Source organism: Oncorhynchus nerka, linkage group LG6, assembly GCF_034236695.1.
Source record: "Oncorhynchus nerka isolate Pitt River linkage group LG6, Oner_Uvic_2.0, whole genome shotgun sequence".
NCBI lineage: Eukaryota > Metazoa > Chordata > Actinopteri > Salmoniformes > Salmonidae > Oncorhynchus > Oncorhynchus nerka.
In genome coordinates this window covers 51,769,074-51,789,951 of record NC_088401.1, presented here as the reverse complement: position 1 = coordinate 51,789,951, position 20,878 = coordinate 51,769,074, and the positions used below count along the sequence as shown (strand labels likewise).

At 45.4% G+C, this 20,878-nt stretch overlaps 1 protein-coding gene across 1 annotated transcript in view; it reads left to right on the top strand.

Moving 5' to 3' along the window:
- LOC115130045 (testican-1-like) overlaps positions 1-20,878 on the top strand; it is a 356,997-nt gene that overhangs the window by 236,559 nt on the left and 99,560 nt on the right. The window contains exon 4 of the mRNA XM_065019644.1: positions 18,142-18,222. Coding sequence (XP_064875716.1) covers positions 18,142-18,222 — 81 coding nt within the window. The remainder of the gene's footprint in view (positions 1-18,141; positions 18,223-20,878) is intronic.

Sequence of the window (20,878 nt, the reverse complement as noted above, 5' to 3'; positions counted from 1 at the left end):
TCTCTCTCTCTCTCTCACACACACACACACTTGCCTGAGAGAGTTGGGCCGTGGAGCTCCAGAGTTTCAGATCTATTAGTGTCCTGTCTACAGAGACAGACTCGGCAGAGGATCAGTCATCTGTCTCTGACTGAAAGAGGAGAGCCCACTGGGCCAAAATCACTCTGATGACGTTGAATCAATGTGGAAAACTGATTGGATTTGAAAAATGTCACTATGACATGGTGTATTTTTTTGTTGATTTCACAAAAACAGACGTTCAAATAACGTCTGTGCCCACTGGGAGAGGAGAGGAGAGGAGAGGAGAGGAGAGGAGAGGAGAGGAGAGGAGAGGAGAGAGAGGAGCGGAGAGGAGAGGAGAGGAGAGGGGGCTTCTATTGGGGCTTTTATTCTGCTTTGGCAACACTTGAGATTTCTGGCCCTGGTAAAAGAGCACCTTTTGAATGGCTATTGAAACAGATTGAGAGAGGAGGGAGAGCGAGAGGGGGAGAGGGAGAGGGAGAGAGAGAGAGCAAAATGGAGTGAGTTGAAGAGCGTGTGGGCGGGTAGTAAGGTGGTACTTGAGCCTCTGCAATAATTGGCTAATTAGCCTGTGATCTGGATTCAACCTACTGAGGGTGTGTGTGTGTGTCAAATTTAGCCTGGACTCGTTGAGAGCCTGAGAGTTTGGCTTAGAGGATCAGAGGTTAGCTTCAATCTATCTATGCTAATGTGGACTTGAGCTCTAAGCAATGACAAGAAACTGGTCTACTTACAGTATAATATTACACACACACACACACCAAAGCAAATCCCCAATTATTTAGTCCCGGTTACTACAGGCAATAACTCAAGAGTAAGGGATCAATTTGTCCAATAGGATTCCAGCATCGAGCACAATCTGTCGATGTGAAACTGACCAACCAATCAATGGTCGCCCCTGGAGACCAATCAGGGCCAAGGAGACTGACGTAAGGCCAAATCAAACACTCGGTTAATGACACACCAGTCAGCAGGTTAGGGAGCTATTTCCCACTGACTGCTAACCAATTACATCAACAGAGTTTCACAAGTCACCAATGGAGAGGTCCGGCATTGCCTGGTGAAGGATTGGACCCTTGCCATTGATCAGTAATGTTTTCAGGGACTGGGATTAGTTTGGTCAGGTCCATGTATAGTGTTTTAATCGTCTGTAAATAGAAAGCTATAGAACTGGACTGTTGGAAGCTAATAAAACAGTATATCAACTACAGTACATGACCAAAAGTATGTGGACACCTGCTTGTCGACTCATGCCAAAATCATGGGTATTAATATGGAGTTGGTCCCCCCTTTGCTGCTATAACAGCCTCCACTCTTGTGGGAAGGCTTTCCACTAGATGTTGGAACATTGCGGGGACTTGCTTCCATTCAGCCACAAGAGCATTAGTGAGGTCGGGCACTGATGTTGGGCGATTAGGCCTGGCTCGCAGTCTGCGTTCCAATTCATCCTAAAGGTGTTTGATTGGGTTGAGGTCAGGGCTCTGTGCAGACCAATCAAGTTCTTCCACACCGATCTCGACAAACCATTTCTGTATGGATCTCGCTTTGTGGGGCGGCAGGTAGCCTAGTGGTTAGAGCGTGAGGCCAGTAAACGAAAGGTTACTGGATCGAATCACCGAGCTGACAAGGTAAAAATGTGTCGTTCTGTCCCTGAGCAAGGCAGTTAACCCCCGGTTCCCCCGGTAGGCCGTCAGTGTAAATAACAATTTGTTCTTAACTTACTTGCCTAGTTAAATAAAGTTAAATAAAAAGTGTGTGCACAGGGGCATTGTCATGCTGAAACAGGAAAGGGCCTTCCCCAAACTGTTGCCACGCAGTTGGAACCACAGCATTGTCTAGAATGTCATTGTATGCTGTCGTGTTAAGATTTCCCTTCACTGGAACTAGGGGAACTAGCCCGAACCATGAAAAACAGCCCCAGACCATTATTCCTCCTCCACCAAACATTACAGTTGGCACTATGCATTCGGGCAGGTAGCATTCTTCTGGCATCCGCCAAACCCAGATTTGTCCGTCGGACTGCCAGATGGTGAAGCGTGATTCATCACTCCAGAGAACCTGTTTCCACTGCTCCAGAGTCCAATGGTGGGGAGCTTTACACCACTCCAGCTGACACTTGGCATTGCACATGGTGATCTTAGGCTTATGTGCGACTGCTTGGCTATGGAAACCCATTTCATGAAGCTCCCGAGGAACAGCTCTTGTGCTGACGTTGCTTCCAGAGGCAGTTTGGAACTCGGTAGTGATTGTTGCAACTGAGGACAGACAAGTCTTTTTTTGCTCTACGTGCTTCAGCACTTGGTCCCGTTCTGTGAGCCGGTGTGGCCTACCACTTCTCGGCTGAGCCGTTGTTGCTCCTAGACTTTTCCACTTCAAAATAACAGCACTTACAGTTGACCGGGGCAGCTCTAGCAGGGCAGATATTTGACAACCTGAGCTCTTCAGTAAGACCATTCTACTGCCAATGTTTGTCTATGGAGATTGCATGGCTGTGTGCTCGATTTTATACACCTGTCAGCAAAATTCCAAATCTGAAATATATATACATATATATTTTTGTTTTTTGTTTTTCTCCAGTGAATCACGTACCCCATCTCACTAGTGTATTCGTCCTACCCAGGACAGCATTAGAAGTCTGTAGTGCACTGTTGTGAAGGGTAGTCTTCCTATTAGCCTATTATCGTTCTGATTTTCTGATGCTGTTGTTGACATACATTTTTTTAATGTAACGTCTTGGCTCCTCTGCGTGCTGCTGGTATCCCAGGAGACAGTACTGTGTCTCTGTTCTCCCGGAAAATGTAGGCCAAGCACACTTCCAACCAGGACTGGCTGTGTTAAACAGTGAATTAATGCACCGATCTGTGTTTGTTTAACTAAATCACTGTAGTCTCGCTGGTGTTTGTAGTGCTGATTTAGATCATTTTCCCCAAAGCTATTTACTGTAAGACCCCTTCTTCCTTTGTTTGCTTGACTTGAATAGCGTTCCAGCGAAACGCTGAAATATTTACAATGCAGGTCATTTACCAAGAAAACATATCTGTCTTTGGGTATACATCTCTATTCTTTCATTCTTCCTCTCCACCTCTCGCTCTTTATTCAGTCTCCTAGCCCCTCCCTCCCTTTCGCTGTCTCGCTCTAACTCTCCCTCTTTGTCTCTCGCTGTCTCGCCCTCCCTCTCTGTCTCTCGCTGTCTCGCCCTCCCTCTCTGTCTCTCGCTGTCTCGCCCTCCCTCTCTGTCTCTCGCTGTCTCGCCCTCCCTCTCTGTCTCTCGCTGTCTCGCCCTCCCTCTCTGTCTCTCTCTGTCTCTCGCCCTCCCTCTTTGTCTCTCGCTGTCTCGCCCTCCCTCTCTGTCTCTCTGTCTCTCGCCCTCCCTCTCTGTCTCTCGCTGTCTCGCCCTCCCTCTCTGTCTCTCTCTGTCTCTCGCTGTCTCGCCCTCCCTCTCTGTCTCTCTCTGTCTCTCGCTGTCTCGCCCTCCCTCTCTGTCTCTCTCTGTCTCTCGCTGTCTCGCCCTCCCTCTCTGTCTCTCTCTGTCTCTCGCTGTCTCGCCCTCCCTCTCTGTCTCTCGCTGTCTCGCCCTCCCTCTCTGTCTCGCCCTCCCTCTCTGTCTCTCGCTGTCTCTCGCTGTCTCACCCTCCCTCTCTGTCTCTCTCTGTCTCACCCTCCCTCTCTGTCTCTCGCTGTCTCACCCTCCCTCTCTGTCTCTCGCTGTCTCACTCTCCCTCTCTGTCTCTCTCTGTCTCACCCTCCCTCTCTGTCTCACCCTCCCTCTCTGTCTCTCTCTGTTTCACCCTCCCTCTCTGTCTCTCTCTGTCTCACCCTCCCTCTCTGTCTCTCGCTGTCTCACCCTCCCTCTGTCTCTCGCTGTCTCACCCTCCCTCTCTGTCTCTCGCTGTCTCACCCTCCCTCTCTGTCTCTCTCTGTCACACCCTCCCTCTCTGTCTCACCCTCCCTCTCTGTCTCTCGCTGTCTCACCCTCCCTCTCTGTCTCTCGCTGTCTCACCCTCCCTCTCTGTCTCTCTCTGTCTCACCCTCCCTCTCTGTCTCACCCTCCCTCTCTGTCTCTCTCTGTCTCACCCTCCCTCTCTGTCTCTCATTCCTCTCCTGGTGTAAACCCTTTTACTGCTTCAAGATTCATTTCTTAGGAGATGAAAACGAATGATATTATAATATACTTTCATCATCCGTCCTTTTTTATCTGAAATTACACACGCAAGAACGCACACACACACACACACACACACACACACACACACACACACTGGGGAGAAGAAAAGGGAATTAGCTGATGTACTTTGCACGGGTATAAATATTTGAACAAAATGGTTTGTTTATTATTACAATCTCCCCACTGAATGCGCTCTCGTTTTTTCTCCTTTCTCTTGTTTCCCTCCTTTCTCTTGTTTCCCTCCTTTCTCTCGTTACTCAGCTCTGTCTGTTTCTGTGTGCCACTCCAGTCAATCATTATGAGAAGCATTCACAGAAGCGCTAATCCACAGGCTCATCTCTCCGTCCTTCATTCTTACGGCTATATCTCCTGTTCTGTGTGTCATAGCCACTCATCATTAGACTGCTCACGTACAATGTTACAGTCAACCCCCCCGATTGAGTGAGGAAAAGGAGTGCATTTCAATTGGTCCTGGTGAACTGCAACAGAGTTTTCCGTTCTTTCTTTTTGTTAGTGCAAGACAAAATAAAACATTCTTAACCTCGAACAGCAGTATTCGATTGAATCGAAGGAACAGTTCATCAACTCATCAGCAGACAATAGATTCCTCAGTGCTTCAAGGAAGAGAATACTGAAAGTACTGAACTTGTATCTGAGTGGCTTTTTAGAAGAAAAAAAAGGCTGTATCACTGAAGGCTACATCGACCCCCCTCCCATCTCTCCACCCAAACACAAAGCCATTATGGTGGCATTAAGACAATGAGAGTATGGGGAGGTAATGGTAAAGTCAGATGATGAATGGCACTTTGTTTACAACCAGAGAGGATGATGGGAGTCTGATTTAGGCACCTTGGTAACAGGCAACACACCCTCTGGGAGAAGTGTGTGTGTGTGTGTGTGTGTGTGTGTGTGTGTGTGTGTGTGTGTGTGTGTGTGTGTGTGTGTGTGTGTGTGTGTGTGTGGCATCAACATTAGCATTGTGTGGTTTGACAATGGCAAACAAGCCAATATTGGACTGGAAAGTGATAAAATATCCAAAACACAGCAGTCCATTCTTGAAATTATCATCTAGACATCCAATACCGTCAGCCAGAGAAATGCTCTAACACTTTTGACTGGCAAAAATAATCTCATAAAGTATTCTAGTGCTAATTCCATACAGCAGCACTCTCTATGTCATTGATCAGTTTGTTCATATAATATTGAGATGAATGTAGCGACGAGTGTAGGCATCCATTTGAGCTGTCTAAATTCTGTCCCCTGGGTTACATTCTCAGACTGGGAGGAATGAGACCTTATATAGAGTCATATACTAGTTACAACATGACTGTCCGCAATCCCTGGAACATGATGATGCTAGTACACACAGATAGATGCAGGCAGGCATACACATACAGGCACACACATACACACACTTACACACACACACACACACACACATAGCCTACCGTTCATAAAATTGATCAGAAATACAGTGTAGACATTGTTAATGTTGTAAATGACTATTGTAGCTGGAAACAGCATATTTTTTATGGAATATCTACATAGGCGTACAGAGGCCCATTATCGGCAACCATCACTCCTGTGTTCCAATGGCACGTTGTGGTAGCTATTCCAAGTTTATAATTTCATATAATAAGGCTAATTCATCATTAGAAAACCCTTTTGCAATTATGTTAGCACAGCTGAAAACTGTTATGCTGATTAAAGAAGCAATAAAACTGGCCTTTTAAAACTGGCCTTTAGTGGGGCCTCCCACTCCTCTTTCTATTCTGGTTAGAGCCAGTTTGCTCTGTTCTGGGAAGGTGTAGTACACGGCATTGTACGAGATCTTCAGTTTCTTGGCAATTTCTTGCATGGAATAGCCTTCATTTCTCAGAACAAGAATAGACTGACGATGTTTCAGAAGAAAGGTCTTTGGTTCTGGCCATTTTGAGCCTGTAATCGAACCCACAAATGCTGATGCTCTAGATACTCAACTAGTCTAAAGAAGGCCAGTTGCATTGCTTCTTTAGTCAGAGCACAACATATTTCAGCTGTGCTAACATAATTGAAAAAAGGTTTTTTAATGATCAATTAGCCTTTTAAAATGATAAACTTGGATAAGCTAACACAACGTGCCATTGGAACACAGGAGTGATGGTTGCTGATAATGGGCTTCTGTACGCCTATGTAGATATTCCATTAATAATCAGCTGTTTCCAGCTACAATAGTCATTTACAATATTAACAATGTCTACACTGTATTTCTGATCAATTTGATGTTATTTTAATGGAGAAAAAAATGGCTTTTCTTTCAAAATCAAGGATATTTCTAAGTGACCTCAAACTTTTGATCGGTAGTGTACATACAGTACTTAGTGTACATATATATATATATATATATATATATATATATATATATATATATATATATATATATATATATATGATCGGTAGTGTACATATATATATATACATACATGCACGCACGCACGCACGCACGCACACCCACACACACACACACACAGTGACATCTGGCAGTAAGTTTGGGCTGACTGGTTCTATGGTGCCTGTGGGTGCTGATGGCTATGGTTCTATGGTTCCATGGTTCTGTGATTCAGAGCTGGGTTCCCGGAGAGAGTGGTGGGCTCTGCCAGAACCGACAGCAGGAGAGACAGAGAGCCCAGAACCCACGTCAGAACTCTGATTCCCACTGGGCCTGTATTTGTGTGTGTGTGTGTGTGTTCTCTGTGAAGCTTCTGGAGATTGCAGTGATATCACAGAAAACACCATATGACTTTTCTCTCTTTCTCCCTGTGTGAGATTCCTGTTACAGTACAAACTGTGTTTCTCTCCCCATTGTGTTTGGAACAGCAGTGACAGATGCCAACAGGTTTACCTCAATTTGTTTCTGGGGCACAGGGTTTCTCCCCGCCTCTCCCAGGGGCTGTCAGTGTATTCCTCCCCAACACTCATCTCTTATTACCTCTGTCCGTGGGTTATGATTTAGCTGTCAATGGAACAGTGATGAGATGACATCATCATTGTGCTGCCAGCTCTAGGTCCTTTCGGAGGTGCTGCAGGGGAGGGGAGGATGATGGGAGGATGATGGGAGATTCGCACCAGTGGCTTCACAAACAGCTCAATCACAGGGAGCAACCACCCATTGGCTCAAATGAAAGGGTAGCACTTTAACAGGAAATAATATGTGACATTCTTTGATGGTTTAAGTGCGGTACATGTTCAGCACTGTCTCTGAGTCTGGTGTGTGTGTGTGTGTATCCCTTCATGATAGCACGCCGTGTTCGGTCCATCTCGTTGCGTTGCTGTGGTAACAGCCCGTTGCCCTGTTAACTTGTTTTGCCATTAGCCCTGGTTACCCCTGACTACCATGCCTGGTTAGCCCCTTTGGCTCATGATGCTTAATGACCTGTACTGTCAGTGTGTGTGTGTGTGTGTGTGTGTGTGTGTGTGTGTGTGTGTGTGTGTCCAGTCCATGTCTCCATGTGTGTGTTTGTGACGCGTTTATCTCTGTATGAATGTATGTACAGTATGTGTGTCGGACAGTGAATATCTGCATGTGTTTGTGAGAGTGTCTGAGGCTCCATACTATCTAGGTCTGATTGATGGGACCTACAAGGCTCTGGTAACTTTGCCCAATTACCCAGAAAATTGTATCCTGCCGCAGTGATGGACTAACATGCTCATAGGGAGAGAGGGAAGAGGAGGAGGACGGAAGAGGAGGCGGAGGAAAGGACGAAAAGAGTGGGGGCCATATCTAAGCCGTGTGCGCTAGCGTCAGAGACAGAGTGAGAGAAGGGGGGGATGAGGTGACACAAACAGATCATGTAAAAGCAAAAGGCCCTTGCTTTAACAAGGGGATCAGTTCAAAACATGTGTTTTCTAACGCTGTGGGTTTATGAAGTTGCCGTATGCATAATTGCTGCTGTGAATGCTGTGTCTGTATCTCTGTGTGTACATGTGACTGGGTGTGAGATCTCTCTCTCTCTGTCTCTCTTGTCATGAGTGTGTCTGTCTGCGCCGGCTGATAAGGTGACAGCTAGCTCAGAGGTGACACCGTGGCCTTTTCGCACATGCTCATATCGTCCTACCCCAGTGACACGACATCACCGCCTCGCCGTGGGTGACAAGCAGAGCACACACTGCTCTCAGGTCAGATCCTGAAGGCCGCAGTGGGGAAAGGTAATCAGCTAAAGGCTGATTTCAGATCAGAGGAATATGAGATACAGTACCAGGAGCAGGGCTGTTTCTAAGTCAGATCCTGCAGGTAGCAGTGGTAAAGGAGGTAATAGGGGTCCATCTCTAGAAGCTGTCCCCAGGTCAGATTCAGTGTCAGTCAATCAAGAGAAGTTACCCCTGCTACTTTGTGTTGATGTGCACTGTACTTTGATATAATTATTATTATTGATATTTATGTTTTTCCTGTGTGTGTGTGTGTTACTGGGTGTGTATGATTTAAGGTTTTTATGTTCATCTTATTTGGTGATATCTTGCTCCCACTGTAAAGGAGATGGGAGCTATATGTCTTCATAGCAGGCAGAGGTCGTGTTCTCTTTGTATTAGTGTCCTTATCTTACCAACCTACATGTACACACACACACACACACACACACACACACACACACACACACACACACACGCTAAGATTGTACAGTGTGTGTAAGCCAAGGCCCTTTCTGCTCTCAGATCTGACTGACTGCAGCGATATGCAATTTCAGAGGCTGCCTTGTAGCCATTAAAATGTCAGCCATGTCCTGGCATTTACTTCAACATTTACCATTTACAGGATGGAGGGAAAACATTCACACACACCACTAGACGCACACAGCCAAATGCACACACACTCCCATACAGATCTGCCATCTTAATTGGATCCCTCTCTTGTCACAGAGAATTGCAAATTGTAGTGCATTCGAGGTTTTAAAAGGCTTTTAAAATGTGTAATTTTAAACTTTTAAATTTGACTTGATTTGCCCTAACGAAAAATGCATCAATCCCTATAAAAAAAAATCATTGAATTATAATTCACATAACAATTTAAAATGTCCTTTTGCTGCAGGGTCAAATAAAAGTAATGTACAGTACTGGTCAAACATTTGGACACTCATTCCAGGGTTTTTCTTTATTTGTACTATTCTCTACATTGTAGATTAATAGTGAAGACAGCAAAACTATGAAATAGCACATATGGAATCATGTAGTAACCAAAAACGTGTTTAACAAATCTAAATATATTTTTGATTCTTCAATTTAACCACCCTTTGCCTTGATGACAGGTTTGCACACTCTTGGCATTCTCTCAACCAGCTTCATGAGGTAGTCACCCGGAATGCATTTCAATTAACAGGTATGCCTTGTTAAAAGTTCATTTGTGGAATTTCATTCCTTCTTAAGCCAATCAGTTGTGTTGTGACAAGGTAGGAGTGGTATACAGAAGATAGCCCAGTCTATCTGGAAAATTTCAAGAACATTGGAAGTTTCTTCAAGTGCAGTCGCAAAAACCATCAATCGCTATGATGAAACTGGCTCCCATGAGGACCGCCACACGAAAGGAAGACCCAGAGTTACCTCTGCTGCAGAGGATAAGTTCATTAGAGTTAACTCCACCTCAGATTGCAGCCCAAATAAATGCTTTAGAGTTCAAGTAACAGACACATCTCAACATCAACTATTCAGAGGAGACTGCGTGAATCAGGCCTTTCATGGTCGAATTGCTGCAAAGAAACCACTACTAAAGGACACCAATAAGAAGAAGAGACTTGCTTGGGCCAAGAAAAGAGCAATGGACATTAGACCGGTGGATACTTGTCCTTTGATCGGATGAGTCCAAATTTGAGTTTTTTGGTTCCAACCGCCGTGTCTTTGTGAGACATGGCTACCATAGCATTCTGCAGAGATACGCCATCCAATCTGGTTTGTGCTTAGTTGGGACTATCATTTGTTTTTCAACAGGACAATGACCCAACACACCTCCAGGCTGTGTAAGGGCTATTTGACCAAGAAGTAAAGTGTTGGAGTACTGCATCAAACGACCCGGCCTCCACAATCACCCGACCTTGCATGCTTTATTTTCAGTGTCCTTTAAATGCATCACCATGTTAAAACAATATAAAATGAAATAAAAACAAGCATGCTTGTGCGCAGACACGTACACACACACGTTCACACGGATACATATTTCACAGTGTGACAACACATGTACACACATGTACTGCCCTCACACACCCCTCTCTGCCTTCCCCAAGCCATTAGGCTCTGCCCTGGCCTTGTCCCATCTTATTGGGCCGTTTCCATAAGGTCCAGATTGGATCAGTGTCCATGCCAATGATAAAATGCTCCATTTCCTCCCGGTCCAAGTCCTTCTCTCCCAGAGTCGATTCATTTGGCCCCGACTCTTTTTCCTTTGCTGGGAATGGAGACGAGAAACACGGCAGCCAAGTTTAAGCATAAAGAAGAGAGAGAGAGAAAAGAGATCTTGGCTGCAAATCACTAACATTCCTTCCAAAAGCCCCAGTGCTAGAATCAGTATTCTGAAGATGTATGGGGCTGTAATGCAGGCCCAAGCCCTTTTGCTTATGGGCATGTCCTGCAGATTTGTGTTTGTGTGATTTGTAATGCATTATCTGGTGAAAGGATTGAAAGGGAGGATTACAAATAGCAGTCCCTCTTATCTCTGCCAGTCCAGCACCCCGTTGTACAGTGTCCAACAGATATGCACGTACGTGCGCACACACACACGCGTGCGCAGGTAGACGGCTTTAAGTTCCTCGGGTGTTCAAATCACTAGAGACCTAACAGCCACGCACAATCGCGAAGAAGGCGTGACAGCGCCTCTTCCCCTTCAGGTTGAACAAATTTGGCGTGGGCCCTCAAATCCTGAAAAGGTTCTAAAGCTGTACCTTTGAGCGCATATTGACTGTCTGCATCAGTGTTGGTATGGCAATAGCACCGCCCTCAATCGTATGGCGCTCCAGAGGGTTTTGCGGACAGCCCCGTACATTACTGGGGCCGAGCTCCCTGCCATCCAGGACCTCTATACCAGGCGGTGTGAAACGAATGCCCGGAAAATCGTCAAAGACCCCAACCACCCAGGCCATAGACTCTTTTCTCTGCTGCAGCACGGCAAGAGGTACCGGTGCATCAAGTCTGACACCAACAGGATCTTGAGCAGCTTTTATCCCCAGGCAAAAATGACTGATACAGAGCTAAAAAAATAGCTACACGCACTCAGTTTTCTTTTTATCTTTATAGGCCTTTTATTGCACTGTCTCTGTGCACACTCGCAGGGCCCTGCACACTGTCACTCCAACACACACACACCCACTCACTTGCAAGCTGCTGCTACTCTTACAGTGGGGCAAAAAAGTATTTAGTCAGCCACCAATTGTGCAAGTTCTCCCACTTAAAAAGATGAGAGAGGCCTGTAATTGTCTTCATAGGTACACTTCAACTATGACAGACAAAATGAGAGAAGAAAATCTAGAAAATCACATTGTAGGATTTTTAAACAATTTATTTGCAAATTATGGTAGAAAATAAGTATTTGGTCAATAACATAAGTTTATCTCAATACTTTGTTATATACCCTTTGTTGGCAATGACAGAGGTCAAACTTTTTCTGTAAGTCTTCACAAGGTTTTCACACACTGTTGCTGGTATTTTGGCCCATTCCTCCGTGCAGATCTCCTCTAGAGCAGTGATGTTTTGGGGCTGTTGCTGGGCAACACGGACTTTCAACTCCCTCCAAAGATTTTCTATGGGGTTGAGATCTGGAGACTGGCTAGGCCACTCCAGGACCTTGAAATGCTTCTTACGAAGCCACTCCTTCGTTGCCCGGGCGGTGTGTTTGGGATCATTGTCATGCTGAAAGACCTAGCCACGTTTCATCTTCAATGCCCTTGCTGATGGAAGGAGGTTTTCACTCAAAATCTCACAATACATGGCCCCATTCATTCTTTCCTTTACACGGATCAGTCTTCCTGGCCCCTTTGCAGAAAACAGCCCCAAAGCATGATGTTTCCACCCCCATGCTTCACAGTAGGTATGGTGTTCTTTGGATGCAACTCAGCATTCTTTATCCTCCAAACACGACGAGTTGGGTTTTTACCAAAAAGTTATATTTTGGTTTCATCTGATCATATGACATTCTCCCAATCTTCTTCTGGATCATCCAAATGCTCTCTAGCAAACTTCAGACGGGCCTGGACATGTACTGGCTTAAGCAGGGGGACACGTCTGGCACTGCAGGATTTGAGTCCCTGGCGGCGTAGTGTGTTACTGATGGTAGGCTTTGTTACTTTTGTCCCAGTTCTCTGCAGGTCATTCACTAGGTCCCCCCGTGTGGTTCTGGGATTTTTGCTCACCGTTCTTGTGATCATTTTGACCCCACGGGGTGAGATATTGCGTGGAGCCCCAGATCGAGGGAGATTATCAGTGGTCTTGTATGTCTTCCATTTCCTAATAATTGCTCCCACAGTTGATTTCTTCAAACCAAGCTGCTTACCTATTGCAGATTCAGTCTTCCCAGCCTGGTGCAGGTCTACAATTTTGTTTCTGGTGTCCTTTGACAGCTCTTTGGTCTTGGCCATAGTGGAGTTTGGAGTGTGACTGCTTGAGGTTGTGGACAGGTGTCTTTTATACCGATAACACCGCCCCAGACCATGACGGACCCTCCACCTCCAAATCGATCCCGCTCCAGAGTAAAGGCCTCGGTGTAACACTCATTCCTTCGACGATAAACGCAAGTCCGACCATCATCCCTGGTAAGACAAAAACGTTTTGCCAGTCCTGTCTGGTCCAGTGACGGTGGGTTTGTGCCCATAGGCGATGTCCGGTGAGGACCTGCCTTACAACAGGCCTACAAGCCCTCAGTCCAGTCTCTCTCAGCCTATTGCGGACAGTCTGAGCACTGATGGAGGGATTGTGCGTTCCGGGCAGTTGTTGCCATCCTGTACCTGTCCCGCAGGTGTGATGTTCAGATGTACCGATCCTGTGCAGGTGTGCAGGTATGGTTACACATATTCTGCCACTGCGAGGACAATCAGCTGTCTGTCCTGTCTCCCTGTAGCACTGTCTTAGGCGTCTCACAGTACGGACATTGCAATGTATTGCCCTGGCCACATCTGCAGTCCTCATGCCTCCTTGCAGCATGCCCAAGGCACATTCACGCAGATGAGCAGGGACCCTGGGCATCTTTCTTTTGGTGTTTTTCAGAGTCAGTAGAAAGGCCTCTCTAGTGTCCTAAGTTTTCATAACTGTGACCTTAATTGCCTACCGTCTCTAAGCTGTTAGTGTCTTAACGACCGTTCCACAGGTGCATGTTCAGTAATTGTTTATGGTTCATTGAACACGCATGGGAAACCGTGTTTAAACCCTTTACAATGAAGATCTGTGAAGTTATCTCAAATATATCTCAAAACAATATATATTTTTTGATATTGTTCATTTTAAGACATTGTTTGGAACAATTAGTCTACAAGTACGCCACATTTCCAGAGTGGGCTCTCTGCTAATTCGGAAGTTATGATCAAGCACCACCAACACAGTGAATGGTAAATGGATTCAAAGGAAACTCCCTCTGCTGGTGATTTGCTGAATAGGCACACACAGTGTTCAACTATCACTTTTCTATGAAATACGGCCACATACAGTTCAGATTCTCCGTAGCCTACTATAACACTGTCCAATATTGTCGTTACATTGTTTTTCTATTAGCTGACCCACTGCAGAGAGGAAGAACAAGAGAAAGATAGAAAGAGAGAGACAATGACAGAGGAAACGGAAATGGAAGTAGACGTGAGTCTGAGTCACCGATCTCTGTGCTTGGCCACCAGGTGTTTGCTAATGCAGTTTACTGTAGAGGACGAGAGGAGAACCGTCTGACTGAATAACCGAATAGAGAGGCCGTTTGCAGAGCTAAGGGCTTGGTGTGTGTCAAGCTTTTCAGAGGAGTGCTGATATAGGATCAGTTTTGCCTTTTTGAGGTAGGATCAGTTTTGCCTTTTTGAGGTAGGATCAGTTTTGCCTTTTTGAGGTAGGATCAGTTTTGCCTTTTTGAGGTAGGATCAGTTTTGCCTTTGATATCACAATGAATGAGATTACATGCACAGGGAGGAGGCACTCCCACCCAAATCAGCACTTCTACTCTGAGATGCTTGAGACATACATATACAGCCCCTGGACTGGCTCTGTACGTCTCATCTCGTTGTAAGTCTCTGTTCTGTTAGATATTGATCCTAGCTGATGTTGTCTGTAGACCTTATCACAGCATATTTTCCCCTTTCCTCACTCCCTCGCTTTATGAATGCATACAGATGCATACGATCAGACACTACCCCCTAGTCCATAATTCTGGATGTAGCCCCATAGCCCTTGATGGTGACTACTTAACATTTAAAGAGAAAGAGAGAGACCGAGAGAGACAGAGAGAGAGAGAGAGAGAGAGAGAGAGGAGAGAGAACAAACGATAACAGCTCCACAGGTCTATGGGAGGCTGTGAGAACAAATGTATAATTTCATTTTAATGCGCTGAGGGTAAGAGGCGCTGCTCTCCAGGCGCTCGCCACGCGTTGTTTACTGGACTGATTTTAATGGGTTGTTGGCCACATCATAAAAAAAGCCACTCTGTATCACCAGCAGTGACCTCGGGCTGAGCTGTTATCTAGCCTGCTTCAAAGAGCCTCGCGTTCCCTGTGATGTATCACCAACACACACAAATGTGGAGACACACTCACTTAATTCAGGCCGCTACGTATGCACACACACCAAGGGTATTGTCAAAACTGCCCAATCATGTCCTCTAAAGTAATTGAATTCCTTTTTAAACATAGAGAGATGAGGACAAGGTGGAGGGAGGGGGTGAGGGAGTGATGGGGGAACATAGCTGAGAGATGGAAGGGAGAGGTGGAGGGGTTGAATTAGGGCGACGAGAGGTGATGAAGCAGCGAGTGCAGCCCAGATTCCGCTGAAATTGATTTTTACAGCGTAGTGCAGCGCTATCAATTTGCAAAGGGAGGACAAAAACCAACAACAAGCGAAACCACATACCGAAATGAACCTCAGGATCGATGGTGTACAACTCCAACGTGCGTCGGTGCTGCTGCGCTGGCTGTTTTAACAGAGCTAGTGTAAACAGCACATGAGGGAGAGAGAGGATCAGATGAACACAAATAATCCTAGTGGTTTACAACTGTCCTCTGAGAGAAAGAATAGCTGGATCATCTCCTCTTGTCTTCTCCTCCCCTCTTTCTCTATGTTTCCTACTCTTCTCCTCTCTTCCTCTCTGCTGTTTGTCTCCTCCGCTTCTCTCCTCTTCCCTCTTCCACTACCTAATACAAAAACAGGAGATCGAGAATCAAGGTGACTAAACATCTGAGTAATGGCCAGAGGTTTGTCCCCCATTTTGTTTTTGGCAAGGATCACGCCATCGGGTCAAATGCCAAGATGTCAGAGTGATAATGGAGGGCATAGTTAGAGAGAGAAGAGTAAAATCGCACTGTACTGTAGAGGGAGGGAGTGAGGGAGGGAGGGAGGGAGGGAGGGAGGGAGGGAGGGAGAGTGAGAGAACAGGCCAAAGAGGGGGAGAAAAGAGATCACTTCTGGAGAGGATAAGTTGGGGACTACAAGACACTGGCTGTAATGAGAAAAATAAATAGAGGAATGGAGAAAGACAAAGAGGGTGGGTAAAGAATGAAACTGGGAAAGAAAGAGAGAAAGTTAGAGGAAGAGAGGAAATACAAAATTAGGCGTGGTGTAGCCTGCTGCTTCCCAAAACCTGGGTCCCCTGGGTTCCCCCCATAACCACCCCTTGCCATAGACCTTTGCCAGCACTGACCTTCCACACCTCTGTTAGGTCGTTTCTACAGCACGATACAGCTCACTACTACTTCCACAGTCCATTCCCCCAGAGGGCAGCAGCAACCTTGTCCAGGTGCTGAGCCTGGTTGATAAGCACATCAGGTGGTGCCAATTAGGGTGATCGCCAGTCAGTGTCCCAGCTTTCAAGTCGTGAGGCTGCTGTCTTTGTTTAGTGGCCATGAGATCTTTCGTTTGTTGTTGAGTCTTTAATTTGGGCATGCCTTTGGTATTTTTCCTTTTTGTAAATATGTAGGTTTCGTTACCATCTGAACAAATAATGATCCGCATGGACTGACCGACCAAGAGGTTCAAGAGAGACCGAGCTGGTCGTGGACCAAGTTAAGGTCGCTACACTACATGACCAAGAGTATGTGGACACCTGCTCGTAGAACATCTTATTCCAAAATAATGGGCATTAATAGGGAGTTGGTCCCCCCTTTTCTGCATTAACAGCCTCCACTATTCTGGGAAGGCTTTCCACTAGATGCTGGAACATTGCTGCGGGGACTTGCTTCCATTCAGCCACGAGCATTAGTGAGGTCGTGCACTGATGTTGGGCGATTAGGCCTTGCTCGTAGGCGGCGTTCCAATTCATCCCAAAGGAGTTCAATGGGGTTGAGGTCAGGGCTGTGTGAAGGCCAGTCAAGTTCTTCCACACCGATCTCGACAAACCATTTCTGTATGGACCTCGCTTTGTGCACGGGGGCATAGTCATGCTGAAACAGGAAAGGGCCTTCCCCAAACTGTTGCCACGAAGTTGGAAGCACATAATCATCTAGAATATCATTGTATGATGTAGCTTTAAGATTTTCCTTCACTGGAACTTATGGGCCTAGCTCGAACCATGAACAACAGCCCCAGACCATTACTTTACAGTTGGCACTGAATTCGGGCAGGTAGCTTTCCTGGCATCTGCCAAACCTAGATTCGTCCATCAGACTGCCAGAAGGTGAAGCATGATTCATCGCTCCAGAGAACGCATTTTACTGATCCAGAGTCCAATGGCGGCGAGTTGTTCTGCTGATGTTGCTTCCAGAGGCAGTTTGGAACTTGGTAGTGAGTGTTGCAACCGAGGACAGACAATTTTTACGCGCTTCGGCACTCGGCGATCCCGTTCTGTGAGCTTGTGTGGCCTACCACTTCGTGGCTGAGCCGTTGTTGCTCCTAGACATTTCCACTTCACAATAACAGCACTTACAGTTGGCCTGGGCAGCTCTAGCAGGGCAGAAAGTTGATGAACTGACTTGTTGGTAGCATCCTATGACGGTGCCACGTTAAAAGTCACTGACCTCTTCAGTAAGGCCCTTCTACTGCCAATGTTTGTCTATGGAGATTGCATGGCGGTGTGCTCAATTTTATACACCTGTCAGCAACGGGTAAGTCTGAAATAACCGAATCCACAAATTTGAAGGGGTGTCCACATACTTTTGTATATATAGTCTCCCTGGACACATGTACATTCAACACTTAGGTGCATACGCTGGCTTCTTCCATAAATGCACCCATTCATTCAGGTTACAGACCATGTAACTAAGCCTAGAACCCCTAGACAAAGCGAGTGCCACAATACCCGTAGGCTAGTTATGGGTTTCGTTAACACACCCTCCTCCCCTCTTCCTCCTACTCGTGTTCTCTCCATCCGTCTCTCATAAATCGGCTGTGAGAGTGAAGAATAAAGAGTACGAGAGATCTGTCAGTGCTACATAAAAAGCCCACTGCCTAATAAATACATGTCCGGAATGAATTAGGAGATTAAATCATCACAAGGCATTAATGCCAGAGCCACAGCGCCAGATGAAAATCTCACGGCACCATTCTGTTTGGCCGCTCATTTCGCAGCTCCGTATTCATCCCTAAGGCTTTGGTTATGCTGTGTCTGCTGGGTTTGAGGGATTGGTGTGTGTGTGGATGTTCGTGTGGATGTGTATTTGTGTGCTTTGATTGTGGATTGGTGTGTAGTTCTGGATGCATTTAATCCCTTCGTTGTGTGTATTTAAGTCATTTTTGGGGATACCGGTATATCAGTTATTTTGAACAAGACAAATGGTGTGTTTTTTTATTTGCTTCTATTTCTGATGCTTATTATGATTCCACAGAGACAGAGGCGAGGCCCAGCAGACATGGGGAACCAGGAACCAAAGCCCACTCCAACCCAGGAAAGAGGAGAACAGAAGAGGGTGAGTTCTACTGTTAGCGTCATCATTCATCAACACTGTTGCGGTCCGTCTGTCTCGGTCCCTCGGTTGACAATTGATTTTTGATCGGGATGTGGGTGAAATAAATAAAAAAATCAGGAATCTGCTGTAAACTGAAATATCTCTGTAATATCTCTGTCGGGTGCCTTTTAGAGTTTTGTCTCTATCTGAGTGTGTGAGTGGGATAACCTCAGCCCACGGCTGTCAAAAAGCAGCCGCGTAGCTAATTAATTATCACCTGATCAAAGACATCCCCCTCGGTAATGTGGTGTTAGCACAGGCAACATGAAAGCAGTAGTATGATGCCTTAGCTGAAGCTAACATGAAGTTCTTAGTAAGGCAGCATGTTAGCCGATGCTAAAGTGAAAGCAGTAATACGGTGCATTAGCGGAAGCTAACATGTATGTAGGTAGTAATGTGGTGTGTTAGCGCAGGTTACCATGAAAGCAGTGCTAGGGTGCATTATGCTGAAGCTAACATGTAGTACAGTGGAGGCTCCTCAGAGGAGGAAGGGGAGGACCATCCTCCGGTGAATTTCATGTTTTTTTAAATTGTGAAACATTAAAAAAGTTGTCCTTTTTAGATAAAACTATACTAAATATATTCACGTCACCAAATAATTGATCCAAACACACTGTTTTGCAATGGAGGTCTACGATAGCCTCAACAGCACTCTGTAGGGTAGCAACATGGTGTAGCCGGAGGACAGCTAGTTTCCATCCTCCTCTGGGTACATTGATTTCAATACAATACCTAGGAGGCTCATGGTTCTCACCCGTTCCATAGAATTACACAGTAATTATTACAACATCCTGGCTTGTCCTCCAACTTATCAGAGCTTTTGCAGCATAAACTGACTTGTTGTCCATCCAATCAAATGATCAGAAAATGAATCTAGTACTGAAAGCATAAGCTCCAGCTGCATGCACTGCAGTGCATAACATGTGGTGAGTATTTGACTCAGAGACATAAAGACAATAGTGGAACAGTTTTTAACAAATGTATTTCTTTAAAAATTAAGAAGCAAGAGAGAAAGAGAGAGAGAGCTAGCTATATCTCCATGTTTTTTTTCTCTCACTTTCACATAACTAGCGAATGCAGCTTGCTAGTTTTGCCTACTCAAACACCCCTCTCAAACAGAGAGGGGTGCTATGTTAGCTGGCTATAGCTATCCAACACTGGAACTCTTCCAAGATAAGGTAAGCTTTTGGTTTTATTAGTTTATTAATTGCCAGGGCCTGCTAAATTGCTTGCTGACTGTACATTGTACTGCATGATTGTAGGGGGTTTACGAACACGTTAGTTCTAGTAGCTCTGTTGACTAGTATGTCGTTAGCTAATATGGTGACAATGATGTAGGCTGTGTGTAGCGGTTAACAGTTATGATATAAATGTGTGGCTTGGAAAGGTTTTTCCTCCTGGTCACAGACAGCTGATGTGTTGTGCACTGAAGTCCAAAAACGAAGGGAAAAGGTGAGAGGAGGGGAGAGCGCGTAGATGTGACAATGAATTATACAACAACTAATCATGCTGTTTGTATGTGGCTGCTATGAAAGTGAACTGTGTTTGCATGTGATCAGAGGGGTATTCATTCCTGCCGATTCTGTTTAAATGGAAGCAAACAAAACAGGGATAACATACCTGAATTTGTTCAATAGAAACTCCAATAGACACTTTTGTTTGCACTGTTGGACTAATGGTTTACACCCTAGATGAGCTAGATGCAGGCAAGAGTGATCAAGGCGATATTGAAAGTGTTACTGTCTGTCACATTGTAAACGTTGTAAACTTTGTTGTAAACTTTCATTCATAGACTAGGTTGTCGCAACCTCATGATGGGTATAGGTATAATTCAAGTATCATGTAGTAGCCTAAACCTATCGATGTTACATTGAGCTGGGTGAATGGAATATGCTGTAATAGCAATAAGGCAATGCTCATTAAAAAACAGAATCGTCCTCCCTCATCTTAAATGGTACCGGCCACCACTGATGTAGTAGTTAGTAATAAGCAGTGTGTTAGCCAAGGCTAACATGAAAGCAGGGACTAATATGGAGAAGAAGCGTAGCATGACCTGGCATAGGCCAACATCCTCTTGGAGTGTTAGTGTTTAGCATTGGCAAACAAGCCTTCAGATCAGTAATGTTGTGTGCATTGACTCAGTTTAATTGGTTAGATTGAATTCATTTCTTGAACATAAAACATGCAGTATTTAATCTAGTGTAACCTGCACAGAAAAAGCACATATCTCAACAGTAATATCAGCATGTGTGTGTGTATGCTAACATGAGAGAAAATGTGTTTTTTAGATGTGCATTTTAGCTCCCGGCTCTCGTGGAGCATCAGAAACCTATCTGTCGGATGCATTACACAGAACACGGCAGGGAATACTTATCAGGCTCATTTATTTTCATATGGTTCTTTTGAATTTCAGGTCCTTACATGGCTATTCTCTACAGGAGGGCAGACTAGACACTAATGACTCGAACATACTGGTCACAACCATTTTTAATCAAAGGGTGTATGTGTTTGGGTGTGTCGGGGAAAAGGGGGGTGTGTGGTTGTGTTGTCTTTTGGATTCTGCCTTTGTTCCGGGTTACACTTGTCTTTTGAATTGACATTCAACAGATATCATTGA